The 26,844-nt window shown below is 48.9% G+C and overlaps 1 protein-coding gene across 1 annotated transcript in view; it reads left to right on the top strand.

The window, feature by feature from the left end:
- Positions 1 to 26,844, top strand: part of ST8SIA2 (ST8 alpha-N-acetyl-neuraminide alpha-2,8-sialyltransferase 2) — a 78,986-nt gene that overhangs the window by 20,570 nt on the left and 31,572 nt on the right. Inside the window, exons 2-3 of the mRNA XM_061159593.1 lie at positions 20,491 to 20,553; positions 22,765 to 22,893. Of these exons, the coding sequence (XP_061015576.1) occupies positions 20,491 to 20,553; positions 22,765 to 22,893 (192 nt within the window). The remainder of the gene's footprint in view (positions 1 to 20,490; positions 20,554 to 22,764; positions 22,894 to 26,844) is intronic.

The following is a 26,844-nucleotide window of genomic DNA, read 5'->3' as shown; positions in this document are numbered from 1 at the left end:
CATTTTAAGGGCTGAGGAAGCTCCATTTGAAGTGCTCCGCTACTGAAGGGAGAGTCAGCGATCTCATCACAGCCTGTGTTCTTTCTGGCAGCCTCATTTCCTGACAGTTTTGGGTCAAAGAGGCATTTCCATCAAGAGAACTAGAGGCTAGACCTCATTCCCTGGTCCCCGAGGCCAGGTGCTGGGTAGGCCTTGTGCCCCCCTCCCGGTTCTCGCCGGCAGCATCACGCAGTTCTGCGTGTACCCATGCAAAGCGCTCACATGCGGGTGTTTTACTAGGTAGAAGAAAAGGCCTAAATTTCCTGTCCACTTGTTGCTCCACTGCGGTCACTCCACTGGGAAGTCTGCAGGTAAAGAATTCCCTTTGCATCTTTTTTGTTCCCTTCTGGCCTCACTGGGTCTCCGCCCCCGCGCGTGGGCTTTCTCCGGTTGCGGTGCCAGGCCTCTCGGCGCAGTGGCTTCTCTCGTTGCGGAGCACGGGCTCTAGAGTGCGGGCTCAGTAGTTGGGCGCACGGGCCCAGGTGCCCTGCAGGCGGCATGTGGGATCCTCCAGGACCAGGGATCAAATTCGAGTCTCCTGCTTAGGCAGGCAGACTCTCAACCCCTGGGCATCCAGGGAGGTCCCTTCTCTTTGCATCTTGATTATTCTAAGCCCCAGGGAGGGGCCAGGGTGTCACCCCTTCACCCTGGCCTTCTCCCCCGGCATTTCCTACAGGAATGTGAGAGCAGGAGAAATGGGAAGAGGATGAGGCTCTGAGGGAGCCCCCAGACACTGAGCCCTCAGTGAGAGCTTGGGACACTGTCCCCCTGGGCACCATCCAAAGTCACCAGCCCAGACCCTGGAGGTAGGGAGCCTGTAACTGTGATGCCACCTCGGGCCCCAGCCCGCCCTGGACGTCTGGACTGATGCTCAGGGCAAGAGGAAAAGCAAAGGAGGGGGTACCCTGTTAACCCACCTTTGTTCCTCTCCCTCCTGCTTGTTTAGAACAGAAACCGGTTTCCCAGCCTTCTGCACAGCCTGAACATCCTGTCTGAGGCTGCTGGAAACATTCCAAATATTAGGGCCAAAGTCTCCTGGAGTGAGGGGGTAGGGATCGAGTCAGATGGGACGACCCCAGGCCCCTTGCACACTCCCTGTGTCCTGACTTGGCTTCACACCTCTTCCTCGTAGCTGTGGCCGGTGGTGGCAGGGGATGTTGCAGGCAGGTGATGTTGCGAGCATTTCTGGAGTCAGGTATGGTGTCCCAGGTAGAAGGACTGCCTGGCCCTGCTCTCCAGCTTCTCTTCGGGGTTTGCTCCTATTACATTAAGCCCCAGTTTTGACTGAGCTCAGGCTTTCACCTCCACCCCCACCTTTTGCAATATTTCCTGATTTGGCAATGATCCATCAGACAGAGTGAGGGTCAAATCCTGCAACTCTTGGATAGGGTGCTTAACCTATCTAAGCAAAATAGGGGTCATAAAAAGGCCCACCTCTTGGGACTGCGATAGGGACAAAAGGAGAAAAATCCACAGTGAGAACTTGGTCCGTGTCTGCCCCGTGGTGAGCGCCCAGGCCGTGTTAACTCTGTGCTGCACACTCCTCCCCTGTCCACCCAAGGAGAGTGCTCCTCAAACCCCCGTTCAGACGCCTGATTTAGCATCAGCCTGGGCACAGCCTTAGGTGCCACCATCTTCCCTACGCCCACCTGCACCCACCCCCTACCTGCTGCCAGCTGCAGTGGTATGTTTTGGGAGAAGTCCGTTTCCCTGCCTTCACGCACCAGGGCTGGCGTTCGTTTTCTCCGCCCTGAGCTCTGTCCCTGGGCTTTGCTGTCCGGGCTTTGCTCCCAGGCATTCCAAAAGGAGCTCCCAGAGAGGACCTGAAGGGCAGGTTCCACCCCTAGTTCCTGTCCAGAGCCCTGGAGTCCTGTAGAACACGGGGTGGGGATGTGGGTGGAGACCGCAGCTGACACCTGAGACTTCAGGGCTGAGGATCCTTCCAGACCCCAGGCCTGCTTCCTCTTAATGGTTTATCAGTTGGTGACTCAACCAGCAAGTCCCAGAAGGCAGCCTCGTGCCACTTCACAGAGAGGAAGGAGCTCCCAAATCCTCACCTCCAGAACTTTTGTCTTCTGAAATTTGTGTGTGGAGTGGGGAGGACAGTGCCCCGGTGGTCCTCTTCTGCTGTGGTTGATTGTATCAGTCAGCATCTTGTCCGTTGTCATTGAAAGAGAACAGGGAACTAGTAACCCCTGCCACTTCCTGTTGGGCTTCCCCGATGGCTCAGTGGTGAAGAACCCGCCTGCCAACGCAGGAGACGCGAGAGATGCCGGTTCGATCCCTGAGTCGGGAAGATCCCCTGGAGGAGGGCATGGCAACCCACTCCAATAGTCTTGCCTGGAGAATCCCACGGACAGAGGAGCCTGGCGGGCTCCAGTCCAGGGGATTACAAAGAGTTGGACACGACTGAGCATGAACACACGCCACTGCCTACACACCCTTGGGGCCTGTAGGCTTGCTGTACCTGGCCTAAGTGAGGCTTCTGGGTCAGGAAAGGTCATGGGGAAGGTGACATGAGCTACTTTTGCTGCCTGAGTAGTAGCGGGTCTGGGGATCCCAAAGTCAGATGCCTTCAAAGTCTAGGCAGGTCACACAAATAAATGAAACAGCTCAGTGAAGACAATAGGGAGTGGTGTGGACTGTGGGAAAAGATGGTTCATACCCGCCCACCCCCAGTGAGGCACGGCTGCTTTCATCTCCACCAATTCATGTGGGTGAGGGCTGCCACTGCTTCTAATTGTTGAAGTCAAAACTTGATATTGAGTTGGCAAAAAAATGCACCCGGAGTTTTCCATACACTGCTGTATTTAAAGCAGATAACCAACAAGGACCTACCGGGTAGCACAGGGAACTCTGCTCAATGTTATGTAGCAGCCTGGATGGGAGAGGGGGTTTAGGGGACCATGGATACATGTATGTATGCCTGAGTCCCTTTGCCTCTTCCTTGCAACTATCACAGCATTGTTCATCAGCTGTAGCCCAATATAAAATAAAAAGGTTTTAAAACGAACAAACTTGTTGGCCAGCCCAATGTTTCATATTTTATAACGGCTATTCCCTTGAGTTTTTACCATTGACATTTTAACTATAAAAGACTTAACATTATAGAAGCCACCCCCCCACGCCAAATACATATTTATGCCAGGTACGACCTGGGGCTGGCAGGTCATAAATGCAGACTTAAGTCAATGGAAAACAGAATAAAGGATTCTGGAGAGAGAGGATAGTGTTCCAAGGACGATCTTGTGACCTGACACATTCCGGAAACTGCCCCTCGCTCCGTGGAGGCAGCTGGTGGGTGTGTGAGAAGGTGAAGGTGAGGACCGAGAAAGCCAGCCCAGAAAGGGTCTCCTGTGCTGTGCTAAGGATCTGTGCTGACTCATTTTGAAAGCAGTGGGACTCGATGAGGGAACCCAGAAGAGTTTCAAGGAGGAAGCGCCATGTTGCACTGTGCATTTTGGAAATCTGGGTCTCACAAGGGAGCACTTGGCAAGGAGTGCTTCTCTGCAGACAGGGAGCTAATATAGAAGCCATGGCAGAGGGCCCGAGGGAGTGGTCCCTGCTGTCCTTGAGTGGGAGGGTCTGAAGGCTGGGCGATCTAGAGGGGAAACCTGGGAAGAGAGGGTGGGGAGTGCCCACAGCACCCTGATTCCGCATGACTGGGTGGCTGCCATCCCCTGAGAGAACCCTGGGGGAAGGCAGGTTGGGGCATGAGTGCCGGTCAGGTCTGAGGTCTGTGGAGGGGCTGTCTGGGCTCTTCTGTGATTCTGGCACCTGGAGCACACCATGCCTGAAGGTGCATTGGGAGTCGTGGGCATGTAGATGAACGATGGAAGAGGGGGCTTCACAAGGCCTAAGGGTAGGCTCTGAGAAACTGGGATATGTAGGGGAGGGGCTAAGATGGAAGGGCTGGGAGGAGCAGCTGAGAAGAGTATCAAAGAAAACCCAAAGGTGTTGACATGTGATGAAGGAGGAGGGGATCTAGGACCTCGGGGACACTTCCGGGTCCATTCAGGAGAAATGATGTGTAGTTAACCCACCCAGGAGCCAGGCCATGCTCTGCGGGTCCCACAGGGGCTCCATCCAGCACAGCCTCGTGGCCGTTGGACAGGCCACACCCAGGCCTTGGCAACATGACTGTCAGAGATGCCTCTGGGCTGTTCAGCTGAGCACATCTTGCTGAAGAGAAGAAAGGGCATTAATTTACTCCTGGGCAGGGCTCCCCTCTGGACGGCCTCAGAGACATCAGACAGCACAGCAGTGGCAGCGGGAATCGTGGTTCTGCATCCTGCTTTCCTCCGTCCAGACGTGCACGTGTGCTCAGTCGGAGCCAGGCTTCTCTGTCCATGGGATTCTCCAGGCAAGAATACTGGAGTGGGTTGCCATGTGGAATGGGTTACCATGCCCTCCTCAAGGGGATCTTCCTGACCCAGGGATCAAACGCTGTCTCTTCTGCCTCCTGCATTGGCAGGGTGATTCTTTACCCCGAGCACCTCCTGGGAAGCCCTTTTCTTGCGTCCCCTGTGCTTGATTTCACCCTAATGGACCGCACTTGGTGGGAGACAGCCTCCCTGAGGACAGCTGTTCTGAGGGGGTTGGTGGCCTGAGGCAGTGGTTTATTCTGATTCCCAAGGCTGCAGCCATCACCTTCAATAACAATATTACAACTAACACTCACGTCTGCCCAGGGCTTCTCGCTGTAATCCCACCGCAGGACCCTGCTTTGCAGAGAAGGAAGGATGTCAAGACCTCAAGAGGCCAAGGGCTGCAAAGCTAGAGTCTGATGAGAGTCAGATCTCCAGCCCCCTCATTGATAGTCCCACTGTCCCCTTTCCAGACGACAGCGAGGTTCCACGAGCGGTGACTGCTGGTTGGGACCAGCAGAGTGGGGAAGGGGGCACATCAAACATCTGGGAGGAGAGTGGCTTTAAAGTCCTCCCCAACCCGAGGGCCCTCCAGAGATTTTCTCTGGGAAAGGCTGCAACTTTGTTAATAGGGACACGGCCTCTGAATGCTGGTCCGTCAAGAAGTGAACAAAGGAGAGGGAAGAAAGGCCGGCTTAAGGCAGAGGCCTTTCAAGTCCCAGCAAGGCGGGTTCAAGAGCGCGGCATGTGGGATGGCCATTCTGCTTCTCTTTAGAGAGCACGGATTTATCCATACCATGTGACATGAATGAAATGAGGAGTTTTCGGGGCTGCCAGACCTCTCCATTAAGGTTTTGCAGGAGGCAAAGGCACTGTCAGTAGCAGACACGCCTGGAAGTGCTATGGCTTGAATGTTTTTGTCCCCACCAGATTCACACGTTGGAATCCTAATGCCCAATGTGATGGTTATAAGGAGATGGGGCCTTTGAGGTAGTTAGGTCATGAGGGTGGAGCCCTCATGAATAGGGTTAGTGCCCTTATAGAAGAGGCTCCAAAGACCCCTCACCCCTTCTGCCTTGTGAGGATACAAGATGCCTGTGACCCAGGAGGGGGCCCTCATCTAGCCACACTGGCACCCTGATCTTAGACCTCCAGCCTCCAGAACGCTGAGCGATCAGCCACTGTTGTTTATAAGCCTCCCAGGCTATGGCATTACGTTCTGGCTGCCCAAATGGACTAAAATACAGTTGAATGAATTTTCATATAAAACTGCTCCTAAGCGTAATTCTTCATGGCTAGATCATATATTATCCTTATTGGTGTGGTGCCAGTGGAGAATCTGACTTGAATATTTTCCCAGTTAGCTCATCACATGTCTCACAACTACTTATTGAATAATCTTTGCGTGTGTGTGTGCTAGGTTGCTTTAATTGTGCCGACTCTTTTGTGACCCCATGGACTGTAGCCCACCAGGCTCCTCTGTCCATGGGATCCTCAAGGCAAGAATACTGGAGTGGGTTGCTATGCCCTCCTCCAGGGGATCTTCCCAACCCAGGGATTGAAGCTGCATCTCCTGTGGCTCCTACGTTGCAGACAGATTCTTTACCACTGCGCCACTGGGGGAAGCCCTGAACAGCCTTTGCCTCCTCTTAAGTCTCAAGCATCTCCCTGACTGTATATTAAATCCTTATGTGCAGCAGGCGAAGGGCAGGGTACAGGGGCCAGCGTTCTGCAGGCACACGAGGTTTGACCACATGCAACTCAAATCCCTGCTCTGCCAGTTTATTTGCTAGGGTTGACCCTGGGCAAATCCCTGAACCTTTTTGAGCCTGTGTGTCCTATTTATAAAACCAAAATATGCAAATTAACATGCCACTGGACATAACCTCAGATATGCAGATGACACCACCCTTATGGCAGAAAGTGAAGAAGAACTAAAAAGCCTCTTGATGAAAGTGAAAGAAGAGAGTGAAAAAGTTGGCTTAAAGCTCAACATGCAGAAAAATAAGATCATGGCATCTGGTCCCATCACTTCATGGGAAATAGATGGGGAAACGGTGGAAGCAGTGTCAGACTTTATTTTGGGGGGGCTCCAAAATCACTGCAGATGGTGACTGCAGCCATGAAATTTAAAGACGCTTACTCCTTGGAAGGAAAGTTATGACCAACCTAGATAGCATATTAAAAAGCAGAGACATTACTTTGCCAACAAAGGTCCGTCTGGTCAAGTCTATGGTTTTTCCAGTGGTCATGTATGGATGTGAGAGTTGAACTGTGAAGAAAGCTGAGCACAGAAGAATTGATGCTTTTGAACTGTGGTGTTGGAGAAGACACTTGAGAGTCTCTTGGACTGCAAGGAGATCCAACCAGTCCATCCTAAAGGAGATCAGTCCTGGGTGTTCATTGGAAGGACAGATGCTGAAGCTGAAACTCCAATACTTGGGCCACCTCATGCGAAGAGTTGACTCATTGGAAAAGACCCTGATGCTGGGAAGGATTGGGGACAGGAGGAGAAGGGGACGACAGAGGATGAGATGGCTGGATGGCATCACCGACTCGATGGGCATGAGTTTGAGTAAGCTCCGGGAGTTGGTGATGGACAGGGAGGCCTGGCGTGCTGCGATTCATGGGGTTGCAAAGAGTTTGACACGACTGAGCGACTGAACTGACTGACTGACTGGTACAGTGCCTGGCACAGGGTGAAGCTCAAGCATTTTCACTGCTCTCTTGGAATCCACATCCCTGTCCTAAGGATGTGTTTTGTTAACATGTCTGCCTGCCACTGGGATTGTCACCTGGAACAATGAAGCCATCGCTCTTGGAGAGTAAATTCTGGTGGAGAGGGGGCCAGGAAGCTGTTGAAAAATAATTCAACCATATTTAGTATTTGAAAATTTTGTGAAACTAATATATTTTGTAAGAAAAATATTTTCTGTGTTTTGAAGAAGGAAAGCAATGCTGGACACAATCTTGTTGGGTGTGAATATAGAGAAAAATTGAGATTTTAATTGGGGAGGGTGCCCTCTGTCAGGGGAACAGAATCAAGGAAAAATTTTGTGTCATTTTTAGTAGAACCTTAAAGTGTTTGAGAGGAGATGATTTAAAATAATGGATTTCCAGAGCCAGAAGGAATCTGAAAGATGCCCCGAGGACTCTGACCTTTCTCTCCACTTGAGGCCATTTATCACGTCTCTTCCCAGTAGCTTATTTCCTCCAGAGGAAGAAGGTTTGTCCAGGCCAACCCTGTGGCCAGACCCAGGAAGCCCTGACTTTACTAATCCAGGAAGGGGGACATGCCACCGTCATCAAAAGTTGGCAGAGTTCAAATACAATGGAGACAGACTTGCCCATCACAAGGTGTTCATACAAGAGCACTTTTGAGAGCGTGATGGAGACAGGAACCAGAATGGAATGGTAGGGGGAGATGGTGAAGTGAGGAGTCACAGACAGTGTAGAAGTCTGCAAAGTGCTGGCGAGAGACACAGGAGTAGCCAAGGGGTGTTCGGAAGGAAGGTCGGGTCGTTTACTGAAGCTGAGAAAAGCAAACATACGTAAACGCGAGTGGGGATGAGCCAGCCACATGGTGGGGCGATCAGGCGCTGGTCTGAGCCAGCCTGCTGGGTTCAAAGCTTGGCATCCCTGCTTGGTGGCTGTGTGGCCCCGGGCAGGATTCCCCCCTTCTGTGCCTCTGTTTGGTCTCACGTAGAAATGCATCATCATTTCTGCATCCTCAGGGTACTGTGAGGCTCACATGAACTAAGATAAAATTTGCAGAATGGAGTCTGACATATACAAAGACCAAGATAAAGACTAGAATTATTAGGCAGCTGAAAGGAAGCTGTAAATAGATGAGGAAGAGAGAAGAAATAGCTGATAAAGTAATAATCACGAAAGACTGGAAGGGATGCAATTCAGAGCATAGGTGGAGGTATCGGGTTTGGGTAAGAGGACAGCTGGCTTCTCTGTTGTAACAAAGGATGGGAGGAGGCAGCTTCCTTCTATTTGTAAATATTCACAGACCTTTCATGATGTCCAGGCACTAGAGGCATAACAGTCAATGAGACAGGCGTAGTGCTTCCGTCACGGCGCTTGCAAATCCTGCGGCAAAGGAAGACCATGCATATAATACATGATATAGTGATAAAAGCGTTAGTCACTCAGTCATGTCAACTCTTTGCAACAATATGGACTGTAGCCTGCCAGGCTCTTTTGTCCATGGAATTCTCCAGGCAAGAGTACTAGGCTGGGGAGTCATTCCTTTCTCCTAGGGATCTTCCCGATCCAGACATTGAACTCGGGTCTCCTGCATTACAGGCAGATTCTTTACTGCCTGAGCCACCGAGGAAGCAGCTATGGTTTTTCCAGCAGTCGTGTATGGATGTGAAAGTTGGACCATAAAGAAGGCTGAGCACTGAAGAATTGATTCCTTTGAACTGTGGTGCTGGAGAAGACTCCAGAGTCCCTTAGACAGCAAGGAGATTAAACCAGTCAATCCTAAAGGAAATTAGTCCTGAATATTCACTGGAAGGACTGATGCTGAAGCTCCAGTATTTTGGCCATCTGATGCAAAGAGCTGACTCATCGAGAAAGACCCTGATGCTGGGAAAGATTGAAGACAGGAGGAAAAAGGGAGGGGGGGTGGTGGTGGCAGAGAATGAGATAGTTGGATGGCATCATCAACTCAATGGACATGAGTTTGACAAAACTCTGGGAGATAGTGAAGAACAGGGAGGCCTGGCGTGCTGCAGTTCATGGGGTCACGAAGAGTTGGACACTGAGCAACTGAACAAGTGATGTAAAGATAAAAGGAGATGGGAGAGAGGAGGACCTCCATGGAGGAGGAGGACAGCAGATGCCGTGTTAAATGGGACGGGCAGGGAAGACCACTCTGAGAAGGTTTGATTTGACCCAAGACTTGGAAAAGGGGGAAAGAAAGGAGGGAGCCATGGATTATCTGTTGGAAAAACTTTCCATGGAGGAAGTACAGCCAGTGCAAAGGCCCTGGGTCTGGATTCCTCTTGGCAGCTATGGGTAGGTGGGTAGTGGGGGTGGGAGTGAGGCTGGGGTTTCCCTTCTTCTTCCCCGAGCCATGCTACCAAAGGGGCTGAACCTTTTTCTCTCCAGAGAAGGAATGGCCTCAGCTTTCTTGACTCATCTATTCATCCAGTAGTCATCTTCAGAAGCACATTGAATCTGCAGGAGACACGTGACCTCCCCCGCTCCATGACAATACAGAGATGAGCAGGACCTTGTCCCAGGCTTGCCCCCAGTCTAGGCAGGGAAGCCACGTGCTAGGTGAAGCTGCAGTGGTAGCTGAGTGTAAGGAAAACCTTGCTGTAGGTGTGACCACGATACCAGGACAGGTTAAGGGACCCTGACTCACTGTAGAACAGAGTCTTCAGAATGGGTGGGAGGGACAAGGGACTCACAAAAGGCTCTACAGCCAAGAATTACTTACTGGTGATTCACTGGAGAAGGAAATGGCAACCCACTCCAGTATTCTTGCCTGGAACAACCCATGGACAGAGGAGCCTGGTGGGCTACAGTTCATGGGGTCACAAAAGAGCAGGACATGTCTTAGGAACTAAACAACAACAAATTACTGAAGAAATATTCTTTAATGATAGCTTTCACCAGCTTCAACTGCATACATAGATACATATCCAACTCAACCAGCTACGTAGAGATGTATCACCTCTGAGTTGTAACTGCCTTGGTTTCTAGGGTTTTGAGTGATCTGGATTTGTAATGCAGCATTCTCTTAAAAATCTTTATATTATAAAGTCTGTATCCTTTATAAGATGAGTGTAAATTGGAGGAGGACCATTCCTGCACGAATTGGTCATCTCAATTCATGTATCCTTTCCTGCCTCAGTTGTTGAGTCGGTTTATTCCTTAAGTGTTCTGGTCTGGATGACAAATTCTCTGGTATCTCTTCTGGTTGTTGGTGACAGTTTCGTGATGAGAAAGAGGAAAGATCAGGAGTAAGTGTTAGGGAAATGCTTGGCATCCCAGTGGCTTGTTTACTTTTCTGATGTGCGGATGACTAGCATAAGAGACTGGGGAAATTGGCTGGAATCAAAGCCTTCGGTTCTCACAGATGTTTTCTGAGGTTGAGCAGAGGAGAGAGCCAAGAGTGAGCTGGTATCTTTTTGTTCCAGCTGATGGAAGCCGATTCACAAACAAAAGTTTGCTGAAATCACATCCAGCGGATACATCAAACCATATTAACCTTGAAGGGAGAGGGGATGGCAGAAGAAGGAGCTGAGTGTTCAGAAGGAGGGCAGAAGAAGACAGAAGCCCATGAGCTTGCTGACATGACATCCCATTGGCACTTGTAACGCCCAGTAACCAGAGATCTTGGTCACCATGGAAACCCCACTGTCAAGGATACCACCTGTCTCCTCCCAGCTCTGTGACTGTGAGGCCCACAGGCTCTGGGGCAATGATCAGACCTGCTGAACAGTGAAAGGCCTCTCAGGGACTGTTGAGGGAGACTGTTAGGCCTGAGATGCCGGAAGTGGAGTGGGCGGACCTGGAGGGGGGTAACCACACTGGTGCCAGACACGGGTGGCACTGGGAATAAACCTAAATTTGGTGCAAGTATCATACTATCAGCAGCGTCATTTGCTGCCTGTAAGGCTGAAGAGGAGACAGGGACGACAGAGGAGGAGATGGTCGGATGGCATCACCGACTCAATGGACATGAATTTAAGTCAACTTAGGGAGATGGTGAAGGACAGGGAAGCCTGGCGTGCTGCCGTCCATGGGGTGGCCAAGAGTCAGACACAACTGAGCGACAATAACAGCAATAAGGCTGAAGCTGCTGAGAGGGAGCTCCCTATACCTACCCGGGATCCTGGCTGGCAGTCCAGAAGTGACTGGCCTGATCACTCCTTACGAACTGATCTACATAAGGAGCTAGCAGTACAGCGGTTTGTAGTCCTCACTGTTGGAGCTGTGACTTCAGGAAAGCCTTCCTCTGGCAGTAGAAGCCTACCTCCACCAGAAGGATGTCATCAGGAGACATATGGCAAAGATGCCATGTGGAGGGGCATTTTGCTCCTAACATCCTAGAGAAGACTATTCAGGAAATCAGTCCTGAATATTCACTGGAAGGACTGATGCTGAAGCTGAAACTCCAATACTTTGGCCACGTGATGCAAAGAACTGACTCATTGGAAAAGACCCTGATGCTGGGAAAGATTGAAGGCGGGAGGAGAAGGGGTCAACAGAGGATGAGATGGTTGGATGGCATCACTGACTCGGTAGACATGTGTTTGAGTGAGCTCCAGGAGTTGGTGATGGACAGGGAAGCCTGGCGTGCTGCAGTCCATGGGATGGTAAAGAGTCGAACATGACTGAGCGACTGAACTGAACTGATCCTAGAGAAGGAGTTAGCAAAGCATAGCTCACAGGTCAAATCTGGGCAGCTACCTGTTACCATGTGCCTCTCAAGTCAAGATGATTTGACTTTTTTTTAAAAAAACGTACTTATTTATTTACATATTTGGCTGTGCTGGGCCCCAGCCACCGCACATAGGATCCTTGATCTTCATTGCAGGGTGTGGGATCCCCAGCCATGGGATTTTTTAGCTGAGGCCTGGAGGATATTTAGTTGAATGGGGGATCCCAACCAGGGATCAAATCCGGGCCCCCACCCCAACACTGAGAGTGTGGAGTCCCAGCCCCTGGACCTCCAGGGAAGTCCCTGCATTTTTAAAGGGTTGCAAAAAGTCAAAATAAGGATAACATCAATATCAAGTTCTTTACGATGTGTCATGCACTGTTCTACATCTCTGCATTCATTAGCTCATTTAATCTTTACAGTCACTCCATGAACAAACATAAGCCTGGAGCAGTAGTCAAAGATCACACAGCTCATGATTAGTTCGGTTAGAATGCAGACCCTGGGAGTCTTATCTCAGAGCTTGGACCCTTAACTTGCTTCCCCTTATGACAAGTTCTCCACACTGTTAGGGTAGATAGAGTGTAAGTCTAGGAGAGAGATTCAGGTAACACAGTCTGGTGAGTTCTCCAGAAAGCAAGGGGACAGAGTTTCTGTTGGGAGGGATGAAAAAATCCTGGAGATGGTGATGGCTACACGATCTTGTGAACAGACTGGATGCCACTGAATTGTACACTTAAAAAGGACAAAATGGAAATTTTGTGTTATGCATATTTTTCCACAGAAAGCCTTTGACTGTGTGAATCACAACCAACTGCAGAAAATTCTTAAAGAGATGAGAATACCAGACTACCTTACCTATCTCCAGAGAAACCTGTATGTAGGCCAAGAAGCAACAGTTAGAAGTGGACGTGGAACAACAGACTGGTTCAAAACTGGGAAAGGAGTACATCAAGGCTGTATGTTGTCAGCCTGCTTATTTAACTTCTATGCAGAGTGCATCATGTGAAATGCCCAGACTGGATGAATCACAAGCTGGAATCAAGATTGCTGGGAGAAATATCAACAACCTCAGATATGCAGATGATACCACTCTAATGGTAGAAAAAGAGCCTCTTGGTGAGGATGAAAGAGGAGAGTGAAAAACTTGGCTTAAAACTCAACATTCAAAAAACTAAGATCGTGGCGTCTGGTCCCATCACCTCATGGCAAATAGATGGGGAAAAAGCGGAAACAGTGACAGATTTTATTTTCTTGGGTTCTAAAATCACTGTGGATGGTGACTGCAGCCATGAAATTAAAAGATGCTTGCTCCCTGGAAGGAAAGCTGTAACAAACCTAGGCAGCATATTAAAAAGCAGCGACATCGCTTTGCTCACAAAGGTCCGTATAGTCAAAGCTATGGCTTTTCCATTAGTCATGTACAGATATGAGAGTTGAACCATAAAGAAGGCTGAGTGCCAAAGAATTGATGCTTTTGCATTGTGGTACTGGAGAAGACTCTTGAGGGTCCCTTGGGTTGCAAGGAGATCACACCAGTCAATCCTAAAGGAAATCAACCCAGAATATTTGTTGGAAGGACTGATGCTGGAGCTGAAGCTCCAATACTTTGTCTACCTTATGCAAAGAGCCGACTAATTGGAAAAAGCCCAAGATGCTGGGGAAAATTGAAGGCAGGAGGAGAAGGGGGCAACAGAGGATGAGATGGTTGGACATGACTGACCCTAGATCATCCTTTTCCTTGCTTTTTTCCTCACCATGTGTCTGGGGCACCACATACTTGCATGTCCTTGGATGGCATCACCAACTTAATGGACATGAGCTTGAGCAAACTCCAGAAGATAGTGAAAGACAGGGAAGCCTGGTGTGCTGCAGTTCTTAAGGTTGCAAAGAGTCAGACATGACTTAGAGACTGAACAACAACAACCCCCAAAAAGAAAAAGTCATTTTAAAAACCACCCTTGGACCCCGTTGGGAGCTCTCACTCTTCATGTGACTGACCCGAAATCATTCTCTTCCTTACTTCCTCCTCACCATGTGTCCGGGGCCACATAGCTATCATGTGTCCTTGGAGGAGCAGCAGAGGGCCAGCAGTGGAGGAACCCCAGTGGTTTCTGTGCACAGGTTGAGCACACACCTTCAGTATCCTCCCGAAACTGGGAAGGAAGAATCAGTCACCTGCAAATTCATGACTTTGCTTCAGTTTAATCTTCTATTCTCAGGACTAATCAGCTATTTAAGTTGGGTGCAGACTCTTAATTAAAGCTGTCAGCTCTTGAAAGTTCATTTACTGAGCCTGACTCTCCAGTGAGAAACCAAGGATGTGGGAGATTATAACACAGCTATGAGACCCCAACACACTAGAATGTGACCTTACCTACAAACAACTGGGCTTGGATGAAGAGGCTAAACAGAAGTGCAGTTTTCAGGTTTGCTCATTGTTTTTCACTGGAAACAAATCCAACTATGCATGTTATTCTCTTTTAACATGCTATTTTTATTTACTATCTTAGCTACTGCTTGGAAAGAGTATTATGTTTGTGGTGGAAAGGAGACTAACTTCTCAAAATGTAGAGCTTTGGAGTAATCAACCTCCATCCTAACTATGGTTGAGAATATTGGGCAGGTCACGTGGACAGTGGTTGTTACTAACATTAGAGAGTTCTTTATAACATGCATACATTTTCCCATACATTTTTTTCACTTGATTTTTGTTTCTATGATTTCAGAAGTTGATTAATTATCTTTAGCAGATTTTTCTCACCAAATCATCTTCTGTCACTCAACCAAGCAGGTCTCAGCATTCCCCTGTCACAAGGGATGCAGGCTTATTTTAATAACAATAGAGGCCAAACCTAATTAGAAAAAAAATCCCTTGCCAATTCAGGCTTCATTTTGAGCCAAACATCTGCAGCCTGAGTTTCTCTGAATGACAGTTTCTCTGAATGCCCATTCTCTGATTCTCAGATACCCATTCTCTGGGTATCTGAGAGGTGAAACAGTGTCTTGCACAGGTATAAATAATATGTGGGAACACACTATGCAAGCTACTGGAAGGACTTAGGAAGAAAAGTCCCACTTGAGCAAGGTACTGTGCAAGGCTGAGAAGGTGAACAAGACAAGGTCTCCCTGTTTTATTATGTTTTATTATCATTTAATAATAGATAATATCTATTAATGTATATTGATAGATGTAATATCTATTATTTAGATAATATCTATAATAATAATTTATTGTTATTTAATAATGATACTTTATTATTATTTAATAATAATAGGCCAACAGATCAGGAAATGGCTGCTGTTGAAAATGGAGTTTGTTATTCTCCCAGACCCCAAGAGAGGTGGCATACCACATCATGCAGGGCTCTATGGAGTAGCACCAGGTCCCTTAAGAGGAAAGGGGAGCTGTGGACAAGAGCCTTTATTGTGGTTTGCAGAGGAAGCAAGGGTGAGGCTGGGTAAGCAGCTTTGGACTGGCTGTTTTGGATAACTTCAGCAGACTATGGGGCATCGGAGCTGACCCTGTGTGTCTGGGATAACTGTAATTCCTGGGTTTATTAAACCAGTAGATGCATAGAAGTACCTAGCTCTAGGTTGATTATGGCAGGTGGATGGTGACCCAGGGTGTGAGATCCCAGTAAGGGAGGTGGTGGGGCAGGAGGGGGTTGGGCTCTAGATTGGTTGGTTTGCATTTGAAAGGTGCCCGCCCAGGCCAGTGGTTTACTGTCTCTAGGAATTTACTAACCCTGAGAGAAGCTGTCCCTCCAAAGTCAGCAAGCCCGCAGGTGTCAACGCATCAGATAAAGAAAATAAAAGACATGGTTAGTGCACGCCCCCCAGGGGCTTCCATTCTACTGTGGTGAGCAGCCAAGGAAGCTGAAACCAGAACCAAATCTCGAGACCTTGGTTCCTTCAACTATAAGAGGAGGAGTTTAGACTAGGTAAATGACAGCATTTCTTTCAAGTCTCCCATCTGTGATCCCATGCAATAATTAAATATGAAAAAGGCGACAAATGCTATAGTGGGACGCTTTGGGAGGAGAAGGAAAAGGCGCTGAGTGTTGAAATTTGGGTTTTGAGCAGAAGCACGAGTGTTGGGCTTGGAGTTTGGCATGGACTCCGGCTTGGGAAGGTGATGGAACGGGTTGGCTGGTGAGGGAGAGCAGGGGCGGGGATTCATCTCAGAGGCACAGGTGGAAGACAAGAGTTGGAGCAGAGGTTCTCAAGCGGAGGTAATTCTGCCTCCCTGCCCAGGGCATGGTCTGGAGGCAGTTTTGGTTGTCACAGTTTGCAGGGTGTGGGGAGGGCTGCTCCTGCCTTAAAGCAGGTAGAGGCCAGGGATGCGGCTCAACACACTACAGCGCACAATTAGCTGCCCCGACAGCCAACAGCAACCCTGAAACATCAATAGTGCTGAGGCGGGGGAAAGCCAGGATTAGAGGAAGTTTTAGTATGAAACCCCAGAGAAGGGAAAGGCTGCCCACTCCAGTATTCTGGCCTGGAGAATTCCAGGGACTGTACAGTCCACGGGGTCGCAAAGAGTCGGACACAACTGAGCGACTTTCATTTACTTTCTTGGTATGAAAAAGTGCCTGGCCTGTGGTACCCCATCAGCAGGCCTCAGTGCTCCTCAGCACCCGGCCTGGAGGCAAGAGAAGAGAAAGATGGTAGGAGGCAGTTGTACTCAGCGTCACGTCCTCTCCCAACCCCTGGTTACAGTAAACCAGATAGATACCCCAGTGCAGGGTTCCCCTCACCTGGAACCCTCATATTCTAGGAAGGACGCTGGAGAGAGTTTGTTGAGCTTTGCTGTTTGTATAAGCAGAATTTTAAATTTTTATGAAGTCAAATCTGTCTGCATTCCCTCTTAGGGTTTCTTCTTACACTTCTGAATTTTAGAAGTCCTTCACATTTGCTCCTCATACCTCATCAAGATTTGATAAATATTCTCTTCCATCTTCATACCAATTTCGTATGGGTTGCCTTCTTTAAATATTTAACTGTTTAATTCAGTCTTTTCCAGAGGTGCTACAAGAGTTCTTGGTGATAATGTAAGATGATCTTAGGAATTCCATTGATAAATATTTTGGGGGGTAATGGTTTTATGTTCTTTTCAAATGAGTATATTTTCATGATATGAAACCCATATTTTCACCAATGGCATTATTAGGTTAAGAACTTTTAAAAAGATGAGTCAATTTAAAAACTTAAGTAGGTAGTAGAATGGGTGATAAACAAAATATGGCAAACTGCTGATAAGAATAGGAGCATTATTAGGGTCTGAGAAACACCAGTTAAATCCACTTGAAATTTATAAATCAGGGAACACTTAACCTGATTTCCCTCCAACTCACCTCCAGATTATTAATCAACTACTTCAAACCATTTATCGAATTTCTCATTGATGTAATTTTTAAAAAATAATACATCAGTTCTAGACAATCTTTTTGTTCCATTAACTTTTCATTAATCTTGAGCTAAGACCACACTTTTAATTACTATACTTGACTTAATATCTGGCCCAGCAAGTGTTCCCTCCCGACAAGGAGTGCTGATTTTGAAAACAGGGGTTGGTGTCAGGTCAGGGCATGGTGAAAGGTCAGTGACTTGTGGACAGCAGCATGCCCAGGAGAGCCCCTGGGCTCTGACCTAAGTATAATAGATGATGGTTACAGGTCAGAGCTGGCCAGGTAGTCCCAGACCCTTGAATTAGAAGTGTGAGTGATCTGCCATCCCAAGGGGAAATGAAGAGAGACAAGAAAGAGATATTACGCATTGATTGCAACGTGAGGAACCTATGATACTCTGTGCAATTAAAAATTAGACTATGTGTGATGAAATCTGAGACCTGAAGGGAGGCCTGGGAGGAGGTACAGGATGAGTCATAGCACCCTTCCTGCTGCCGGCTCATTGGGCTATGAGGCAGAATGATTCTCACTGCAAACAGTGTTGAAAAGGCATTTCAATCTATCAGGAAAACATAAACACACACGCAGTCACATATACACACACACACACAATGTTATATCTACAAGTATGTGAATCGTAAAGAAATTTAGGATTTCTGGTTTCAAACTTAAAACTAGTGAGGAAATAGGCATTGCTTCCCCCACAGAGTTTTTTAAATTAATTAATTAAGTTAAATGTTAATTAAATCACAATGATTTTGCAGTGATTTTAATTGTTTCTTTGAAGTATACCAGCACCTTGGCTGAAGGTCTAGATGAAACTTTAAAAAAATAGAAAAAGCATGAAAAACATCTCCTCAAACCACATATCCTACAAATCAGTGGGGGAAATTATTTAATTTAACCATTAGTCTTGATCTTGGGCGGCCTTGGCCTGCAATGGCTTGGGTTCCCAGCCAGAGATTGAGGCCAGGTCATGGTGGTGAAGGAAATGTCAACCCACTCCAGTAATCTTGCCTGGAGAATTCCATGGACAGAGGAGCCTGGCAGGCTACAGTCCATGGGGTTGCAAAGAGTCAGGCATGACTGAGCAACTATTACTCACTCACTCACGGTGGTGAAAGCACCAGATCCTAGCCACTAGACCAGTGGTCAGTGACCAGGGCCCTGGCCTTCAGCTTTGCAGAAAAGAATTCCAACAAAGACGGAAATAGTGAAGCAAGTCAAGTATTATATTAAGAAGAGAAAGAATTGCAGTACATGTGGATAGACACATGGGTGGACTCGGAGAGAAATAGAGTCGCTGAGTCACACCCTCGTGGCAATTTGAATTACTTCTATGGGACATTTCTTCTGGGTTTCCTTTGGCCAGTCATTATGATTTGCCTGGTTCACAGCCCGTATTTGATATATCTCAGGATCTTCCCATGTGTGCGCACGCATCCCTTAGCCAAGGTGAGTTCTACCAAAAAGGCTTCTGGGTAGAACCTCCCTTAACATGAGTCCCCTTTGGCCTCCAAGGAGCTTTTTCTGTGCATGTGTGGTTGGGAAGGTCAGGAAGACAAGTGGTCTGAGCAGGGCCCAGCCTCCTCCCTTAATTGTCCTGCTAGCCTCCTCTTGGCATTTCAGTCAATAGGGGATGAATCTCCAATAGCTTTGCCCTGGGTGGGAGAGGTCCATCTGCCTCCTGCCTCAGTCTCACATACAACTTTTTAATAAAAACACACACAGAGCACAAAGTGGGCTGAATACCAAGGGCAGATAGATTTCTCTCTCCCCGGACCCAGTGCCATTGGCAAAGTAGGGTGAAACTTCATGACCCTATGGCCCCCACCCAGGACCGAATCTGACAGAACGGCAGAAACGGGGGGAACTGGAAAGGGCCTTAGAGAACTTCGGCTCCCACAGCTTATCCTCCAGAGGAAGAAGCAGAGGACACTCATGCTCACCCATCTCCTGCTCCCCCACAAAGTGACACTGCTATTATTTTTCCTGCACACCAAAAAGCAAATCATTTTCACATTTGGTTGGAGGCACTGGTTGAGTCAGTCTCGCTACCTCTGTTGAACTTCTGAGATCTTAAGTTTGGAGACAGTGTGGTGGACAACATCTCACCACCAGCTGTTGTTGTTGTCACTCAGTCGTGTCCAACTCTTTGCAACCCCATGGACTGCAGCACACCAGGCTTCCCTGTCCATCACCAGCTCCCGGAGCTTGCTCAGACTCATGTCCATTGAGTTGATGATGCCATCCAACCATCTCCTCCTCTAGTCATCCCCTTCTCCTCCCGCCTTCAATCTTTCCCAGCATCAGGGTCTTTTCCAGTGAGTTGGCTCTTTGCATCAGGTGTCCAAAGTACTGGAGATTCAGCTTCAGCATCAGTCCTTCTGATGAATATTCAGGGCATATTTCCTTTAGGGTTGACTGGTTTGATCTCCTTGCTGTCTGTCCAAGGGACACTCAAGAGTCCTCTCCAACACCACAGTTCAAAAGCATCAATTCTTTGGCACTCAGCCTTCTTCATGATCCAGTTCTCACATCTGTACATGACTACTGGAAAAGCCATAGCCTTGACTATACGAACCTTTGTAGGCAAAGTGATGTCTCTGCTTTTTAATACACTGTATAGGTTTTGTCATATCTTTTCCTCCAGTGGGCAAGGGTCTTGTAATTTCTTGACAAGTCACCATCCACAGTGATTTTAGAGCCCAAGAAAACGATCTACCACTATTTATACTATTCCACCATCTATTTGCCATGATGTAATGGGACCGGATGCCACGATCTTTGTTTTTTGAACAAAGTTGATTTTTAGGTCAACCTTTTCACTCTCCTCTTTCACTTTCATCAAGGTAAGTGAAAACAAAAGACAAAGGGCAGATGCTGAGTCAGGCTAGAGTAAAGGCTGAGTCATGCTACAGCAGGTGCTGAGTGGTGCTAAAGCATGCTAGCCTGCGGGGTTAACCAGAGGGGATGAATCCCAGAGGAGTCTGTCTGGAAGTCAGATGAAATTCTCAAGTGGAAACCTAGGTGGGAATTGAAACAATGCTCAAGTGGGAGGCAGGAAAGGACCTGAGGTCAGCTTCCCATCAGAGGCTTGGGTTTGTGGCTAGACCAGGATGCTGTCCCTTCTGGAGAAGCCGGGGTGAGGACGCATCCTCCCTCTGTATTTCTCCAAGGCAGGCTGCAGGAGCTCCTGGCGACTGAAGAGGGCTTTGCGAAAAAGAGCTGGATTTATAAATAATGCATTTCCTTTGTCTTGCAGGAATTCTGGAGGCAGAGGTACAATCAGATCAGCTGTGAACAGCTTACATAGCAAATCTAATAGGTTTGTAAATTAGATTTTGTGTTCATTTGTTTTTGCTGTAAGGCAGCTATTAATCTGCTTCTCCTCTTTGCTGGATGGTGCCCTTCTTACTTAGCAAATAGATCTGTTTCGTTTCACTTTGGCTTTGCATTTCCTAATCAGTGTGAGGGGGGTGGGGAGCTGTTGATAGAAGAGCCCAGGAAATGGCCCCCGGTCTAGAGGCTGCAGGAGATGGAAAATTCAGATGGGTAAGAGTCTTTCTGAAAAGGAGCCCACCCACTTGGAGGCACTTGAGCCACCAATGAGCTTATTCATAACTTGAATTTTTGCCAGATAATGGAGACTCAGGAATCAGGATTTTCAGCCCGTTTCATGGGGAGAGATAAAGATGGAAAATAGAGCACTCAGAAACTTTGTTGAGATCTCTTAAAAATATTTAGGAAGTCATCTCAGAACTGTTAACCTTGACTATTGAAAGTGAAGTGAAAGTCACTCAGTCATGTCCCACTGTTTGTGACCTCATGGACTATGCAGTCCATGGAATTCTCCAGGCCAGAGCACTGGAGTAGGTAGCCTTTCCCTTCTCCAGGGGATCTTCCCAACCCAGGGATTGAACCCAGGGGTCCCACATTGCAGACGTATTCTTTACCAGCTGAGCCACAAGGGAAACCCGTGATTACTGAAGGCACACTCTAAATCTAAAAGAGTGTTTCCCCAAATGACAGTCTTTGGCCAGAGGACAGCTTGATGCTGGAGAGAGAGAAGATGCTTTACAAGCCAACAGGCCCAGGCTTAACACTGGCTACGTGGACCATGCCTAGTCCCCATTCAGAGAATCTTCCTCTTGCACACCCTCTTACTGTAAATGGGGAAACTGAGGCTCAGAGTGATAAAGTAATTTGCCTGTAGTCTCACAGCTTGTGAAATCTTTCCACTACACCCTCTGCCTCTGTTCATGAAGACAACAGAACTTGCAAAGGGTCAAGTCTTCTGTTTCCTTTGATAGCTTTGATAGCTATCCTTTAGGCCTGTCAGCTGGAGGAATACCCAAACCCTTGAATTTTCTGTTCTCTGCCAAAGTTGCATATTTTTGAATCTCTGACAAGTAGTATCAGCCAGAGGAGTCAGAAATATTGGGAATGGAGGTATGTGGGGAGAAAGCGCATCCCCCAAATAAATTTCTTCTCTACCTAAAGAAGGCAAAATAGAGCCCTGGGTTTAGACCTATTAAAAGAATTTCATCTTTTTTAGCATGGCTGTTCCAAAGTAAATGCAGAGGACATAGATGTTTGGTTTGAATCCTTTCAAGCTCCAGAATTTGGCATCACAAATCCACTTGTCATTCTAACTGAGAGAATGTGCTGTCAGCACACACAAAAGGAACTTGTGATGTGACCCACATGCATCACTGTGGTTCCTGCGCTTTTAGAGATGTGATTGTAACCTGGTTTCTTAGAAACCCACTAGCATAGATTTCAAGCCGCTGAATTCAAGCAGGTCCTGTACTGCCTGAGTCAGGTGGGAAGATGATGAAGGCACCCAGAATTATGTATGAGTGGCCTCAGGCATTCAGAGCCAGCCAGCAACTTCATCCATCCAGGCTCCCCCAGGGTCAAATTCAAATTCAGCAAGCACTTATTTATTGAGCATCTGCTATGTTAGACCGTTGGGGAATGCAGAAACGAGTGAGGGAGGTCCCCTGCTGACAGTCTAGTGGGAGAGAGAAACAGAGCTCGAATAACTCTAGAACAAGGCGGGTATTTGAAGAGGCATCTTACAAACGAGGGATAATGAGATAAGGCTACATCCCATTGCCCCAGTATGAGTTTTTGTTTTCCTCTTTATTACATTTGCAAACCATCTTATGATACGAGGTTGTTAATGCAAGTGCTCTGCTGAGTTTTGCAAAAGTGGCCTGAAGAAGGATTACTATTCTGACAGTGACTGCTAAGTTTCACTCAGAGGAAACATTGTGGGTGGGAGAGGGGAGAGAGATAGTTTATCACCCTCTTCCTGTCTCCCAGAATATATGTAGGTTATACCTGAGGGAGAGAGTTGGTGCATTCTAGAAGATAAATAGACTTCCTTCCCTTCCCAGGTAATAACTGCAATTTTGCTCCTCCGAAGAAGTTTACATTCAAGCTCGTGCAAAAACAAAACTATTAGGCTTGTCATTGGCTTGCTAACAGATCATGTCTCCCCTCTTCCTCTTTTTTCCCCCCCCTCTTCCAGAGCTGAAGTTGTGATAAATGGCTCCTCGTTGCCAGCTGTTGTTGACAGAAGTAATGAAAGCATTAAGCACAACATCCAGCCAGCCTCGGCCAAATGGAGACACAACCAGACGCTCTCTCTGAGGATCAGGTAGTGGTAATTACCTCTAGGACAAGAGACAGACTTGGCCTTCTTCAGCACAAGCCGGCAAATTGCCGCTCTCCATCACCTAAGGAAGTCAGAATAGAAATAAAATGTTTACCTCCCGCCGAGGCAGGTTTCATCTCTAAGCGATCAATTGGAAATAAAAACCCCAGACAAGCCCGGCAGCCCATGTGTGTGTGGCGACTGGAGTCGGGAGGTAGCAGGAGCAGCCAGCTGAGGTCCTAGGTTTTCGAGGAGCCAGGCTCTGGGTCAGCAGCAGAGAGAGCCTGGTGGGGGTTGGGGGGGATGCACAGAGATCACAGATGGCTTCTTTCCAGAGGAGCCTGAAGCAGCAGTCCTCGCTGCTTCCATCCATCCCCCCTTTCAGCAGCCAGGGTCCTCCTGTTTGCCTTTGGGGAGTGGTCCACTCCCGTGGTCCTTGAGTCAGCAAGCCCCCCCTGATGACATGAAAGTGAAAAGTCACATCCCAGCAGCAGGTGACCCAGGAGCTGACGGGACACCTAACCGCAAAGGGAGGGTCTGTTTAACCAAAGAGCAGCTCTAGTCCTGATCTTTAAAAAAAAAAAATTGATTCATTAAGTAATTTTTGGCTGTGCTGAGTCTGCTCGGACTTTCCTCCAGTTGCAGTGCATGGGCTTCTATTTGCAGTGGATTCTCTTGTTGCGGAGCACGGGCTCTAGGGCACGTGGGCTCAGTAGTCGCCGCGTGCAGGCTCAGTGGTCGCTGCCTGTGGGCCCAGTAGCTGCTGTGTGTGGGCTCAGTAGTCATCATGTATGGGTTCAGTGCTCGCCACCTGTGGGCTCAGTAGCTGCCGCATGTGGGCTCCGTAGTTGCCACGTGTGGGCTCAGTAGTCGCCGCGTGTGGGCTCAGTAGTCATCATGTGTGGGCTCAGTGCTCACCACTTGTGGACTCAGTGCTCACCATGTGTGGGCTCAGTAGTCATCATGTGTGGGCTCAGTAGCTGCTGCATGTGGGTTCAGTAGTCGCCGTGTGTGGGCTCAGTAGTCACCATGTGTGGGCTCAGTAGTCACCGCGTGTGGGCTCAGTAGTCGCCACGTGTGGGCTCAGTAGTCATCATGTGTGGGGCTCAGTAGTCATCATGTGTGGGCTCAGTGCTCACCACATGTGGACTCAGTAGTCACCGCGTGTGGACTCAGTAGTCATCACATGCAGGCTCAGTGCTTGCTGCATGTGGGCTTAGTAGCTGCCGCATGTGGGCTCAGTAGTCATCATGTGTGGGCTCAGTAGTCACCACGTGTGAGCTCAGTAGTCATCGTGTGTGGGCTCAGTAGTCATTGCGTGTGGGGCTCAGTATTCATCCCGTGTGGGGCTCAGTGCTTGCCGCGTGTGGGCTCAGTAGTCATCATGTGTGGGCTCAGTAGTCATCATGTGTGGGCTCAGTGCTCGCCACGTGTGGGCTCAGTAGTCACCTCGTGTGGGCTTAGTAGTCATCATGTGTGGGCTCAGTAGTCATCATGTGTGGGCTCAGTGCTTGCCACATGTGGGCTCAGTGCTCACTGCTTGTGAGCTCAGTAGTCATCATGTGTGGGCTCAGTAGTCACCACATGTGAGCTCAGTAGTCAACACGTGTGGGCTCAGTAGTCATCGTGTGTGGGGCTCAGTAGTCATCGCATGTGGAGCTCAGTGCTCGCCACGTGTGGGCTCAATAGTCATCATGTGTGGGCTCAGTGCTCACCACATGTGGGCTCAGTAGTCACCGCATGTGGACTCAGTAGTCATCACGTGCAGGCTCAGTGCTCGCCACGTGTGGGCTCAGTAGTCACCTCGTGTGGGCTTAGTAGTCATCATGTGTGGGCTCAGTAGTCACCACGTGTGAGCTCAGTAGTCACCACGTGTGGACTCAGTAATCATCGTGTGTGGGCTCAGTAGTCATCACATGTGGGGCTCAGTAGTCATCACATGTGGGGCTCAGTAGTCACCCCGTGTGGGTTCAGTAGTCGCCACATCTGGGATCAGTTGTCATCATGTATGGGCTCAGTAGCTGCCACATGTGGGCTCAGTATCTGCCTCATGTGGGCTCAGTGCTTTCCACGTGTGGGCTCAGTAGTCATCACATGTGGGCTCAGTGCTTACTGTGTGTGGGCTCAGTAGCTGCCACGTGTGGGCTTAGTAGTCATCATGTGTGGACTCAGTGCTCGCCGCATGTGGGCTCAGTGCTCGCCGCGTGTGGGCTCAGTAGTCACTGCGTGTGGGCTCAGTAGTCATCATGTGTGGGCTCAGTAGTCACCACGTGTGGGCTCAGTGCTTGCCACATGTGGGCTCAGTAGCTGCCACGTGTGGGCTCAGTAGTCGCCGCATGTGGGCTCAGTAGTTACCATGTGTGGGCTCAGTAGTCACTGTGTGTGGGCTCAGTAGTCATCATGTGTGGGCTCAGTGCTCACCACGTGTGGGCTCAGTAGTCATCACATGCGGGCTCAGTGCTCACCACGTGTGGGCTCAGTAGCTACTGCGTGTGGGCTCAGTAGTCATCATGTGTGGGCTCAGTAGTCACCACATGTGAGCTCAGTAGTCACCACATGTGGGCTCAGTAGTCATCATGTGTTGGCTCAGTAGTCATCTCGTGTGGGGCTCAGTAGTCATCACATGTGGCTCAGTAGCTGCCGCGTGTGGGCTCAGTAGTCACTGCTTGTGGGCTCAGTAGTCATCATGTGTGGGCTCAGTAGTCACCACATGTGAGCTCAGTAGTCACCACGTGTGGGTTCAGTAGTCATCATGTGTTGGCTCAGTAGTCATCTCGTGTGGGGCTCAGTAGTCATCACATGTGGCTCAGTAGCTGCGGCGTGTGGGCTCAGTAGTCACTGCTTGTGGGCTCAGTAGTCATCATGTGTGGGCTCAGTAGTCACCACGTGTGAGCTCAGTAGTCACCACGTGTGGACTCAGTAATCATCGTGTGTGGGCTCAGTAGTCATCACATGTGGGGCTCAGTAGTCATCACATGTGGGGCTCAGTAGTCACCCCATGTGGGTTCAGTAGTCGCCACATCTGGGATCAGTTGTCATCATGTATGGGCTCAGTAGCTGCCACATGTGGGCTCAGTAGCTGCCTCGTGTGGGCTCAGTGCTTTCCACGTGTGGGCTCAGCAGTCATCACGTGTGGGCTCAGTGCTCACTGTGTGTGGGCTCAGTAGCTGCCACGTGTGGGCTTAGTAGTCATCATGTGTGGGCTCAGTGCTCGCCGCATGTGAGCTCAGTGCTCGCCGCATGTGGGCTCAGTAGTCACTGCGTGTGGGCTCAGTAGTCATCATGTGTGGGCTCAGTAGTCACCACGTGTGGGCTCAGTGCTTGCCACATGTGGGCTCAGTAGCTGCCGCGTGTGGGCTCAGTAGTCATCATGTGTGGGCTCAGTGCTCGCCACATGTGGGCTCAGTAGTCATCACATGCGGGCTCAGTGCTTGCCACGTGTGGGCTCAGTAGCTACTGCGTGTGGGCTCAGTAGTCATCATGTGTGGGCTCAGTAGTCACCACATGTGAGCTCAGTAGTCACCACATGTGGGCTCAGTAGTCATCATGTGTTGGCTCAGTAGTCATCTCGTGTGGGGCTCAGTAGTCATCACATGTGGCTCAGTAGCTGCCGCGTGTGGGCTCAGTAGTCACTGCTTGTGGGCTCAGTAGTCATCGTGTGTGGGCTCAGTAGTCATCGCGTGTGGGGCTCAGTAGTCATCACATGTGGGGCTCAGTGCTCGCCACGTGTGGGCTCAGTAGTCATCACATGTGGGCTCAGTAGTCACCCCGTGTGGGTTCAGTAGTCGCCACATCTGGGATCAGTATTCATCATGTATGGGCTCAGTAGCTGCCATGTGTGGGCTCAGTAGTCATCATGTGTGGGCTCAGTGCTCGCCACATGTGGGCTCAGTGCTCACCTCGTGTGGGCTCAATAGTCATCATGTGTGGGCTCAGTAGTCACCACGTGTGAGC

The sequence above is a fragment of the Dama dama genome, chromosome 13, assembly GCF_033118175.1.
Source record: "Dama dama isolate Ldn47 chromosome 13, ASM3311817v1, whole genome shotgun sequence".
In the NCBI taxonomy this organism is placed as follows: Eukaryota; Metazoa; Chordata; class Mammalia; order Artiodactyla; family Cervidae; genus Dama; species Dama dama.
The sequence above is the reverse complement of the archived record's forward strand: the minus strand, read 5'-3'. Positions and strand labels throughout refer to the sequence as shown.